This window comes from Toxotes jaculatrix, chromosome 13 (genome assembly GCF_017976425.1).
Source record: "Toxotes jaculatrix isolate fToxJac2 chromosome 13, fToxJac2.pri, whole genome shotgun sequence".
Classification (NCBI taxonomy): Eukaryota; Metazoa; Chordata; class Actinopteri; family Toxotidae; genus Toxotes; species Toxotes jaculatrix.
The window spans coordinates 10,045,954-10,059,478 of NC_054406.1; the positions used below are offsets into that span (position 1 = coordinate 10,045,954).

Genomic DNA, 13,525 nt, shown 5'->3' on the forward strand with positions numbered 1-13,525 from the left:
ACTTGCCCAACACTGGTAATAACTGCCATTGGTCAAGGACTTTATAGAATGTACATGCATGTTTCTTGTTAATAGATACATTTGAAATCAATTCTTAATTTAGTTTTCATTCTTGCATTAGAGTAATGGCATTTAATGTTTTAATAGTATGGTAATTTTCTGTCATGTTTGTAAATGTTACTGTACATTATGAATCAAAAATTATCTGCCAGAAAAATCGCAATAAGATCTTTTCCTAAAATCATTAAGCCCTATCGCACACGGAAATATAAAAACCTGGGTAACTATTTGCATGGCTAGAGATAAGTGAGAAATTGTGGGTTGGTTTTTTTTTTTTTTTTTTCAAAATTTGGATGAACAGACCCTTTAAGTGATCATAGGCACACAACATTAATAAAGTCCAAATGAGACATGTTTAGTAATTTAGTAGTAGTTTTTAGTAAAAAACTTATTTTACTACGGTGACCTGTGGTAAGTTTTAAAAATAACGCATGTCATAAAGCTGGCAGAAAGCTTCTTTATTTTGGCAAGGACTTGGAAGTTCAAAACACCATCATATATTTATATAGTGAAGAAGTTTCACCAATACATATAAGAATGCACAACAGCACAAGGTATGCTAAAGTATTAGCAAGGTGCATGGCAGGATGCTACCTGAAAGGGACATATGGATGATTTTAGCGGATACTTCTGTATGTCCCCATCACTTATCAGTAACAGGCTCACATGCACAAACACAGAAACAGAACGTTAGAGCACTCACTGAATGATGCCAGACTATTAATGTGCATGTTAAGTCATTCAATCCTAGTATGCTAAAGAAAACTTTTTCAGGATTCAATTAGAATTGAAAACTCAGCAGTGTTTTAAGGCAAGGTCATGTGGCAGTTAGTGCAACCTCAACGTGTTTTCTTTCATATGTTTTTTTTCTTCAATATGAAAGAAATTTGAGAAGGAAGCCAATGTTTGTTATGCATCTGAGTTTGATTTGGCAGCTCTGTATGTTTGTGTGTTTGTGTTTAAATCCAGTCCAGCTCGCCTCAAACCTTCAGCCTGCCTTCCTCACAGTCTTTGCTGGTCTGGTCCTCTTGGTCCACCCTGTCCACCAACGCTGTATCGGGGTGCACCTCCTCTTCATCCAGGGTCACCACCACTGGTGGCCTTCTCCTCCTCCCTCCTCCCCCTGATCCTCCAACACCTCCTCCTCCTCCTCCTCCTTGCTCAGTCTCCTCCTCCTCATCATCCTCATCCTCCTCCCCGGCCTCTGTGTCCTGGCTGGCTGAGTCAGTGCAGGTGGATGAAAGGGAAGAAAGCTTGTGGCGAAGCTCAGCCTGGGTGGGAACCTGGAGACTGATCTCTGTGGTGAAGCCCTCAACATCATGACCTGAGAGGAAGAGGAGTCACTTAGATACCTTCAGACTTTGCTTTAAAATGAAAAATTGGTGGCAGCCTCACTTTATGGTTTGTAAAAGTTTGTGAGGAATTATGCCCTGTTCTCTTAAAACCCACCAAAGAGACAAGCTGTCAGTTAGATGCTGGAGGTTATTCACTGTAACAAGACGTTTCTCAAGCAGATGTGGACAGATGGTGTTGATGCCTTATGTCTAAACATTAGGCTTGTCAATCTTCTGAGTCACATATTCCTGCTTCAGCGCTGTAGAAAGTTATTTTAGTTCTGTAATTACATGTTGTGTGAATTATTATAGTTTAAATGACTGTGGTGTATCTGGTGTGTTATCCTGTGGGTGTGTGTGTCCACCGACCTGTGACAGGTGAAGCAGCGCTGTTGTCCTCTCCCCCAGAGTGCAGAAACACATCCAGGGCCTCGTGGTCGGACATGTCCATCAGATCCATCTGCTCCAGCATGTCCACATTCACCTCCATGGATGACATGCTTCCTATTGGCTCTGGGTACAACACGGTACAACAAGTCATTAGCCTCACACAAGACTGAAGCATTCAGAAGGTAGCAGCAGCAAGGGGCTGAGTCCAGGAAGAAAGGCGCTTTGTTTGTTTGTTTGTTTGTTTGTTACAAAATTTGCCAAGCATAAGCAAATGAACACATTCAAGCTGGATGGCATTTGAAATGGGTTAGCTTGTGCACATGGAACATTTTGGTTACCTTATGATCCAAAGCATTACCACAAATAATGGATTGGCAGGTGTCACTGTGCGTAGAAAGCTGGGTATGAAGGCGACAAACAACACCTACAATATCATTAAAGGATGGGTTCACGTTTTGTTTTTTGTGTTTGTTTTTTCAAGTTTATCTCAACCTTTGAATGACAGAACATACAGTGGGGTCTAAAAAGTCCACACTGAAAAATTTTTGCATTTTCATGTAAATTTGGACATGGCCAGAAAGTTGGAGGATTCAGAAACATTTAAAAAAGTTTCTGTAAAGTTAAAAAGAAATATTAAAGATTCTGAACTATTTCCAAGTCAAATTTACTCAAATTTGGGGCACTGACCAACTTAACTCCTTTGTACAAAAGGTCAGATTTCCTTGAGTTGTATCCCTTCCACTGAAGCAGGAGTTCAGATGATCTGATCTGCTCACAAGAGGCTCGTTCAAGTAACTAAGCTTACAGCCAGTGTTCACCAATAATAAATCAGGCTGTGCCTCAAGTTTCCAGCAGATCTAAGCAGCATTGTGACAGTGGGAAAAATGGCATCAGAACTAAGTGACAGTGTCAGAAAGTCAAATTGTTATTCTAAGAAAGAGGAGCTTTCTCTGCATCAAATCACAGCTAGACTCAAAGTTTATTTGCAGCTCCCTGAGCGATAGAAAATAAACTTCATCACAGATAGAGAATTTTCTAAATAAAGAACTGCAAGACTCCAATCAGCAAGTGTTCTGTCAAAAGAAGGCCTCAGAGGACGAGTAGCACTTTCTAAACTACTTCTCAGGAGGGGAATCAAGGTCAAACGCTTGAGGCAGGATAAGAAATACTAGACTAAATACTAAGATATTCCAAAATTCACATACATTTTGGACCTCACTGTACATTGAAAGAGTAACTAGTCACTGTACAGTACTCGTTTTGCATAGAAAATACACAAAAGACTAACTTTGGAAGATACTAGATTTGACTAACTTAGAGTTCTGATTCATTTTGCCTCTGGAAGAACTTTGTAATACATATTTGCACAGAATGAGCACTGTCCTTCATCACGTACATTGATGCTGCATTAGAAAGGGACAGTTTCACAGCCAGTACAGAGAGGAACAATCGCAGTAAACAATACATTTCTTGATGTACTTGATGGGCAAGCTGAGCATTTCTTTAAGACAGACAGGAAAAAACATGAACCTATCCTTTAAGTGGACAGATTTCAGTGGCTCAGATGCAAAGAGCCTTTTGAAAAAAAGAATTCAAATCTTGACCCCGCTGTAAATTTCAATATCGTAAATTCAGAAATCAGACTCAACACACTTCAAACAGTCTCTTATTTTGTCTACTACTTGTGTTGATGTTTTGTATGAATGTGGCTGAACCAAAAAAGTATTATTAAACTATTAGCTTGTTGATTTCTAAGCAGCATATCACAAAATCACTGGAAACTCCTCTTTCACACTAACTAATACATAAACTACTACAGTCCTGGATTCACCACCTTGCGGGAGCACAAACACCCCTGTTTACTATCATGATGTGCTGCATGCATCACAAACAACCAGCCAGTGCACTGTGGGGATGGAAGGAGGGGAGCGCGGGGGGTAGGGGGCACATTTGCAAGCACAAGAGGAAGAAGGGAGATGATTGGCCGGTGCACAGCAGTGAGAAAAGATTGCATTGGCTACCGTACCTCAAGGAAATGAGGAGAGCAGAGGAGGGCAGCACAGGGAGGAAGAGCAGAATAAAGAGTGAAGAAAGACAGAAAGAAGGGGAATATTATTTCCCATTGAGACTGCCCCGAAAGTCTCCCTGTCCTTAAAACAGCAACACACATCATCACAAAAATCATCACACACACACACAATACTGTAGACCCACAAATGAGTGTCATATTTTCAGATGCCTCAACTTTGGCTGTTCATCTGAATGCCCATAAATGCATTTCACACACATATATAAACTCATTCTAAATGCATGAACACAAAAACCTAAATGCATATACTCGAACAAAAGGAGATGTCTATTTAACTTACACACATGCAAAATCACTACCGCACACTCATTTTTCTCCCTCTCTCTCTCTCCCTCTGTGGAGACAGCAGTGGTGTTTCCTGTGACACATCTTAGAGGAACTAGGGTCTAATGCTTGCTAATGACTTCTCAGTATGCAGCCTCTTCTCATGTGTATTTCCATATCTCTCCTGTCAGCTATGCAATTACCACCACATAGCAGCTATTCAGCCTCATAAAAACATAGTATGGAGGATGTTGATTCAGTTTTCTGTCCCAAATGGAGCTGTGTTTCCAGCATGTGAATAAAAATAAATAAATGTGCACACTCATACACACACACACACACACACACACACACACACACACACACACACACACACACACACACACACACACACACACACACACACACACACACACACACACACACACACACACGCAGCCCTAACCCAGCACTATGGTTGTGTTGTGATAGTCTTGGTCCGGAAAGCACTGCATTGAGAACATCATTTCCATGTGACTGCCTCAAACATGTTCTTCTTTTAGCCCCACTGTGACCTTCCCTAAAAGGCTCTCCTGCTGGGAAGGACTGTTTTTTCCTGCAGTGAAATTGTGGAGAGTATATGAGTGTGTGTGTGCAAGAATGTGTATAAGACCCTTGAGACTGCCTTTTGATGGCTCAGTGGCTTATGACATCCGCAGCCCTTCCTCTCTTTTCCTGAAAGGAAAAGACAGTCTCCTTTCAGTTTATTTTCTGTCTCTGTCTCAGTCTTTCTCAGTGTCCCCCCAGCTGTATTTTTTTCCCCCTCTGTGGCGCCGCCCTGCTGTAGAGATTGGTGGCTGCATGAAGGATGAGTCGCAGTGTACAGCATTATTTAGCTCTCACACAGAAGCCTTAATTTCAAATGTGTTTCACCGGGAACAATAATGTAAGCCTCCTCTGTAAATTATTACAAACACTTATAGAAATTATGACATGTTAGATTTTTGTCAAGCAACCCATGTTTGCCTCTATATTGTGAATCACATCATTTCAAGTGTGAAATCTAAACGTAAACATCTCCTTTGTCTTTTTTTTTTATCATGAACGAATGGTGCCCACACATGATTCTGAAGTCTTTGGATGATGAACTGTGAATATTTCACTCACTGCACCTGGCTTTGCTGGTTGTTTTGTCATGGGGGTTCATTGCCAAAAAAAAAAAAAAAAACACTGATTGAAAAAAAGCCCTTTGAAGACATAAGTCTCTTGCATTCTCTCCCTCTCCGTCTGTCTTTCCCTTTCTCTCCATCTCTCCTGCTTCCTTACTGCTCCACAATCCTCTCTAATAAGCCATTTCCAGAGGATTAAGGGTGGAGGATAGTTGAATAAAAGAAGAAGAAATATCACATTACAAATGCTGGGCCCGTTAGAGTCCAATACATCTTTCAGTGCAGGGTATATCTTTCATGCAGTCCCTCATTTCAACACATCCTTTGGGTATTTCAGCACAGACTTTTGGCAGTAGTGCATTGGGTAAACTGAAGAAGGATTCTATTTCAATCCCAGTGGAAGACTACATCTTTATGGAGTGGAGGCATTTTTCAAAGTAATGGCCCTGCTTGTGTGTCTTGTGCGACAGGCACTTGGAGTGTGGAGCCTCTCTGCAGAAAGCTATTATAGCTCAATCTTGTGATATGCTGTTGAAATATGAAGGTTTCAGTTGATAGTATCAGGACTCAGAATTAATTTATCTGAATGCTGGATGGCTTTGCATTCACCTTTGAATAAATTGCAGATACAATTACCTAAACCTCAACCTTCTAAACATTTGCCTTTTTGCAGGCATCGGATCACATGAAATGCTGAAATGAAAGCTGCTTGAATATCATCAAAGAACATGACTAGGATCTCTGTGAAGAGCAGCTGATCTCCACACTCCTCCTTCTCACCTCTCCTCTCTGCGATCTGCAGGTAGCCAGTAGACAGGTACTGCTCCATGTCTTGCTGAAAGGCCTCCTCAAAGAACTTCTGCCTCTCTTTCAGCTTGACTTGGGGGGGCGGGACCCCACCGTGTTCTGCCCCAGGGACTCTCTGTGGGTGCTCCGCATCCAGCTCCACTACAAAGCACAACAGAAGAAAATTTTTAAAGCGCAAGTATGAAACTTTTGCCTAACAGCAGCCAATGTGGTCACAAGTGATTTTTACAAGATTAAGGTAAATGTTGTAACACAGTGAACCAGCAGCACAAGTAGAAAAGAGTCACAAAACAGTGTCTATTTTACAATATTTAATCTAAAGTTGCTTGTGGTCATACCAGACCAAGTAAGGCTGTGGCAGCAAAAGTCCTGAGTGTGTTTATTGAGCAATGGTGTGTTTTATTGCTCATGAATTCAACATGTCATTTCTAAAAAGAAGAATATGTTATTTCTTCTTTCAAAAATGGCTTAGTGTTGCTTTAAAATAAAAGTTGATTCTTGGAGAGGAATAAATTCATAGTTAAAAATTACACACCTGGACAAACCTGGTTTAGTAAAATCTTTCCTTAGCTCATGGTCTAGAAAATGTTTTAAGGAAAGAAAAAACAATGCACTTTAACTGAGAGATTAATTAAGACCCAGCTTAATTTACCTAACTTACTTTTATACAACTGACCCATATGTTGCTTCTATCAAATGCATCAGGATCTGACATTAATGACTCCTACATCAGACAGGAGGAGGTCAAACTCATCCTCCACAGACTTTACTGAAGTCGAACGATATTGAGCTCATATATTCATATTCTGACATTCTCTTTGCCCTCAGTAACTCAGTCTCTTGTGGGTTGCACAGGAGGAACCATGCTCACTGAAGTCTCACTCCTACAATCCCCCCTCTGCTGCACACACTTCTGCAAACCAAGCCTTATCTCCTGTTGTCGATGTCTTCAGTCATGCTGTGGCATTGAAGGGGCGGTTCTGGAAGAAAATCACTGCTGTCGAGAAAAACAACTGACTTCTATTTTTGCTTTTAATCTATCTTTAATTTGAAGATTGCAAGCTCATTCAGTCATTAGTTACTCACTGAGTTTGTCCTGCAGTGGAGAAAAATGGTTTATTGGATACCGAAAGTTTGGCTTTGCATTGTTTTAATGGCCTTGTATTTTCTCCTATTTAAAACATGCAATTATTTTTCAGACCTTCTGCAAAACATCCGTTTGTAGCATAGAAAAATAAGGGGATGGTTTAACATGCAGAACAGCGATTCTTAGATGCGAATGGCCTTGACAAGGCATTTACTGCAGTCTGATTGGTCTAGACAGGACTCAGGGAAAGACTGTGATTGGTCTGATCACTGCCCAAGACGTCTGGACAGTCTGTGTGGGCAGAGGGAGGGAGGAGCATTTTTATAAGAGGGGGTGATAGAAAGCATGACCCGGAAGATAGAACAACACTCACTGTTTGTGTGCGTGTTCATGTTTGTGCAAGACCACTCACTGACACTAAGTACTATAGCAAGAACCAAGCCACAACATATAAAATGTCTGATGTGACCTGTATCTTTGATCTAGAGAATCAAGACATACTTCCAAAGTTCAAAGCTCACTGAAAGTCTGTAAAGCTGCTCAGAGGCATTGCTGGTTTTTCAAAAACTGACCACTGTGAGTCAATTTGCTGCATTTCCTGTAGCTAAGGTATCCCCTGAGAGCTGCACACTCTTCAAGTTTGACATATATTTACGCCTGCTCAGGCAGAAGTAAATATATGTTGCCACTGCCACACTGACAAGACTTGCTAGGTTTTCAGAGGAAAACCGTAGAACACACAGAGCAATGAAAACAGACAACTTAAACTTCTGAGGTGCACTGCTGTGAAAATAATATGCCAAAAGTGATGGAGATGATTCCATGTGGGAGGTATGAGCTAAACCAATTAACTGCTGTGTCTTCTTGATGCCAACACAGAATGTGAGATGGTACTTACACATGAATGCTTTAAAATGTACCTTTTTAACCTGGCAAGACTTTGGCCATAACATTTGAAGTACATGTCACAGCTAAAATTTAAATCAACCAAACAACTTGCAATAACCTGATCTTCTTCATACTGTATAATGTTATTTTAACCAACAGGAATGTCAGTGATGGTACATTGTTTTATCACTGATTTAGATCCAAAAGTGTTTGAAGACTAGCAGAGGACAGAGCCACAAAGGTCATTGGTTCCTTATGACCGTTTGAATTTACATGCTAGGATAAGTTGTGCTGCCTGTCTTACACAGCTCTGCACCATTCTCTGCTTCACCTCCATGTACACCAGCCCCCCTAAAATCAATACGCTGCTTGAGGAGTGTTAACTCTACTGCAGGGTCAGAGAATGGGCACATAACAGAGTCCTGATAAAATAGCCTGGGCCCTAAAGGGGCTTGCAGCAGATGGACACACACCCACCCACACACACACATACAAAGAACAGAACAATGAGGTCCCAGAAGAGCTCACTCATGATGAACATCACACCAACAGCCTTTGGAGACTTGGAAAAGAAAAGTGCTCTCCCTCTTGCTCTCTCTTTCTGTCATTCCTCACTCAGAGTCCAATTTATCTCCTTAATCTGACTACCCATCTTTTTCTCCTTCACTCCCTCATGTTTCCCCCCTATGTCCTTTCCTTGCAGTTGCCTGGTGTGTGTGTATGTGTGTATGTGGGTGTGTGTATGTGGGTGTGTGTATGTGGATGTCTTGTAGAGACTGCTCTATTAGATTACGGGCCCTCAGGGAAGCTTTGTTCAGCTCGTCAAGCATTGTGTGGGGTTAGTAACAGGGGGTAGAGAGGGAGTGAGGGAGAAAGGGAGAAAGAGGGCAGTGTGTTTAGTTATAATTAGGGCTTGTGGACAGACATGATTAACGACAGAGCTAGATCCTGTCTTTTTTATCTCTTTGTCTCTAATCTAATTCTCCATCCATTATTAGTCTGCACTGTGTATTTATTTAGATTATGTACCCACTGAATGCCTGTGCCCATCTGTCTGTCTGTCTGTCCCAATATGCAAACCTGTCCTTCCTTTCTCCATCAAATCTACATACAAAGAGATCTGACAGTTGCCAAAAAGTCACAAGCACCACGGTTCAAATATGAAAACAACTGAACAAAAATTCAGTTTTCAAATATAAATACCACATTATAGTAAAACAAAAAAAACTTCTTAACCTAACAAGATATTAAGCATCACCTAGTATAAACTTATCTTCTTATGCTACCTCTTCTTTTACCAATCTCTCCTTCTTGTTACGCATGTTACTGTAGCTACAGGAACTATTTTTAGATCTTGCTCATATTTAGCCCGCAGGATTAAGTTTGTGCTGAGGACTTAAGTGTCAAAGCACAAGTCATTAAGTCCAACAATTTCAGCCCTTACAAGCCAGGCTGCAAGTACTGCTTTGTAGATTCACGTGTAGAGGTGTAAAGACACTAAACTGTCGCACAAATACTCACACAAACTGACAAAACAATCCATTTCATGCTACAATCTACATCATTCATATGTACGATTGAGAACACACGCTCACACAGATATACACATCTGGCGATGATTCATAGCCGCTAAGGCAGTTACATTGTTAGTCACAAAGATGATGCCAAATGAAATAACATTTTATTCAATTACAAAGGCGAATGATTTTTAATGGCACTTGAGTAGAATAAATAGCTCCTACGACAGTCTAAAACTGAACCACCTCTTCTAAACGGAACGAGAGCAAGAGAAAAATCAATACATGAATGAATGTCTCTAACAATGAATTTCCTGTCACGGGTTCTGCTGTCAAAAGGAAAATGAAAAATTGCGAAAACCTTTACAGGAAAAACATGAACTGAAAAATTCTGGTGTAATACCTGAGCTTGTACTTGCAGTTTTACTTGACGCGTCTGTTCCAGTAATCATCATGTAGGCCAAAAAAAAGTGATAGTGTCCCTTCACCGTTTTTTTTTTCTCCCCACACACTATGTCCTTACAAAGCGTTGTCTGCTCTCCTCCTCACCTCTCCACTGTGTGACCCAAAACCCCAGGAGAAATAAAAAGAACATAAATAACATTAAATAATCTTGTTATGCTTGTTCAGACAGCTATTTGGGCAGACGGATCAATACAAAATGAGACTCTTAATGTAATTACACCCATATCTGTTTTCAGCGGTAGAGAAACATCTGATATGTGCTCTGCAAATACTAGAGGCAGAACCCACAGGAAAGGGGCTGGTATATCAGGGTCTGTGACAGCATGCACGTGGGTTTGCCTGATGTGTGGGTGATCATGCACCTGTGTGTGCATTTTTTAAATAGCAATTTCATATAAAGTCATAATAAACAAGCAGAGAACCATTTACCTGCTCATGAACTTTGGCCTATACCATCACAAACTTTTAGTCTATTTTATTTACTTTGTGTTTACAAGAGAGTGAGTTTATATATCGAGGAAGACTAAAGTAGAACTGTGAATGTTCTTTTATGTGCCATGTAAATGTGTGTCTATATATAGAAGCGCAGAGACCAAACCTGAAAGAACTGTCTGCAGCTGAAAAGTAGAGAGGAAACTCACCATTAAGGGCAATTCAAGTCTTCAGGATTCAACTCAAGCTTTAGATTTGATTAAATGGAGTCAAACTCTCACAGCTTGGCTCTCAGAGCGAAAATGCAAATCTTAAAGTTGAGTGCTCATCATACAAGATTGGTCACCACATGTCTTTTGTATGGGCTACGCTAATTTGGGCTTACTTGCAAGAGGAACTAATTTTATTTACTTTCAATAGGAAGTGCTGAGCTTAATTAGAGCTCTTAAAGAATTTCATTTAGTAAGATTCCTTAGGTATAAAGAATATTTCTTTTAGAGCAATGACAGACTCGCATTTAAGAGATTGTAAATAACAAGTAACACCAACAGCCTCCTTTTCAAACTGAAATATACCTTTTTAGACGTCATCAACAGCCAATTCAAGTCACTGCAAAGCTGGTCCAGAGTCATCTACACACTTTGTAGTGTACTTCACTTATCAGGTGCAGCCATAATTGGTGCCAATGGAGAAAAGGTTATGTCTGAAGCCTTGATGGACAAATGGAGGAATGGATAGATGGATGGATGAAAGTGTCAGTGGACTTCCTGGACAGTTTGCCTCTAATGGCCCGCCAAAGGCCTGGGACTAGAGCCAGTGTTTGTGCGCCTGTGTGTTCAGACAGTATTAGACATGTAATGGTCCTCTGAGACTGTTTGTATATGTGAGAGCGAACGACAGAGCAGTACACAGAAAGACAGATTGAGAGTGGGATGGCCGGTTACATGGACATGAAGGTCGTGTGAGGGGGGGCGAGGGAGGGTAAGTGTTTTTATCTATGTGCTATTCTTGAAAGAGATGACAAGAGGACAGGGACATGGTCAAAAGGCGTGACCTCGAAGTCAAGGCTGAAGGTGTCAGAAAATTTTAAGGACTCAACAAACTGTTCAGCATTTTAATTATTTTTAATTTGTCAACAGAAAAATATCCATGGCACTTTTCAAGCATGGATGAAATTCTAATACTCATTCCTCATGAGCCCAAATTATCTTTTTTTTTTCTATTTTCATTAACGTTCAAACAATTCATCTGCAATCTCATTATAGCTGTTTCATACACTTTACATCACACTGACTCACCAAACGGATCAAACATTCAGTATCTGATATAAAACCCCCCTTGTTCTAGCCGTCACTTTAAATTAGCTGTCTGGTCTCAGATGGATTTGTTTCCGTTTGCTTATAAAGGCCTAATATTTCATTCTGAGACAGCAGCGTGCAGCCTGAAGACCAAGAGGCAGGCTTGACAGTGGAGACAGCCACTGCTGCTGCTTCTTAAGCCCTGCTCGCTCAGCCGTGGTATTTTTAGATTCTGTCCGCCTCGCTATATCTCTCAAGTGTTCAGGTTTCCGCCAAAGGCAGCCCCCGTGCTGTAAATAACACACACAATCGCTTCTTTCTCTCTGTCACATACACACACCCATTACAGTTAGTGGCATGTTAAGTGACAAATATGCATGATATAGAAACTTCCAGGGGAACTGAATGAGCTTTGTGTATATAAATGAAACATACCATCTATCGAGTGTGCACCAGTGACCAGGCACATTACACATAAAAACAAAGAAGGAGTGAGTCATTATTGTGGCTGAAGTGTGACTTAGCAGTGTTTTCTCTTATTCTCTAGAATGAACCATCCAGTCATTTATCTCTATCCATAAGAATTATCATGTACTGACTTTTAATGTATGTTGAGAGTCACAAGAGTCACTTTGCTGAATAAACTAAATGAGCATGTTTGCACACACTCTGTTGGCCTTACAATGACTTCACACTCATGAGTGCCACTTTTTTCTGTTCTCACTGCACAGTCTCTCTTCTTTCTCATCAGTAACACCTGTTTATCATCACTGTCTGTTGAGCTGCAGCAGCAGCAGTGTCATGAGGTGTCTGTCCAGTCTTTGCAGCCTGCAATGCATCAGATTTCAAGATTTCAAGAACTCACAAAATCACTCACAGACTCCTGTGATGCAGGAGCAAGACAGGACGCAGCAAGACATTGTTTGTTCTCACTATTTATAAAAAAAAAAAAAAAACAACAACCCAAAAACACAGTACAACACCTGAATTAATATCTAGCTCAAGAAACCAAAATCATTATGTTATCATATGTATTAGTTGTGCACACTAGCACATTTGAAATCTAATTTTAAGCCCCCACAGAGCCTTCCAGCATTCCACTGTTATTGTTCTACTTTGTAGTATACATTTGTTTTCCTAAAGACTCTTGCCTTGAGGATCCCAGATTTAAACTACAACTACAATTATTTCTCTCTTTGTTAAATAAGGCAACATTTTCAAGAACAAAACCTATGCAGTAGCTTTCTGAAATATCTGAAAGGTGTTGTTCTAAATGTTCCACACTAGCTGCTGGCTTCACTTTGTTCTAATTTACACTGAAACAATACATTTTTGATTTTGAATATGTGCTTTGGAAATACTTTGCAAGCTATGTTTTAGACTGCAACAACTAATATACAATAAAGGGCTGTGTTGATGAGGCTACAGAGTGTCCACTACAGGCAGTGTGAGTTTACAACACACTTTGTGTTCCAACTTACAACAATAGATGGCAATTGATTTTTTTGTGGTTTGGGGTTTTTATTCATTTCTTTTCCCTACCTTGCGAAAAGCATTTTACCTTCAGATCGAATATACTGGTGTTTTAGAAGGTACATTTATAATTGTTAGTGTGTACAAACAATAAACATGACTGTGGATCATAATACAGATTAATTATAAGATATTATTGACTCATATATCTCTCTGTAATTGTGATAGGTTAGAAATGGTGACCGGTGATGCTTGTTAAATGTTTTCTTGGTC

The 13,525-nt window shown here is 40.3% G+C and overlaps 1 protein-coding gene across 2 annotated transcripts in view; it reads right to left on the reverse strand.

Annotated features, from left to right (window-relative positions):
• Nucleotides 1-346: 346 nt before the first annotated feature.
• Nucleotides 347-13,525, reverse strand: part of dtnbp1b (dystrobrevin binding protein 1b) — a 28,517-nt gene continuing 15,338 nt past the window's right edge. The window contains exons 1-4 of one of the 2 annotated variants that reach the window (XM_041053799.1): nt 9,988-10,081; nt 6,066-6,233; nt 1,764-1,907; nt 347-1,384 (exon numbers count right to left, since the gene is read on the reverse strand). In XM_041053799.1, coding sequence (XP_040909733.1) covers nt 1,041-1,384; nt 1,764-1,907; nt 6,066-6,233; nt 9,988-10,039 — 708 coding nt within the window. In that variant the 5' untranslated portion in view covers nt 10,040-10,081 and the 3' untranslated portion in view covers nt 347-1,040. Of the gene's footprint in view, nt 1,385-1,763; nt 1,908-6,065; nt 6,234-9,987; nt 10,082-13,525 lie in introns of those variants that run through there. The other variant, XM_041053800.1, reaches the window with a different exon arrangement.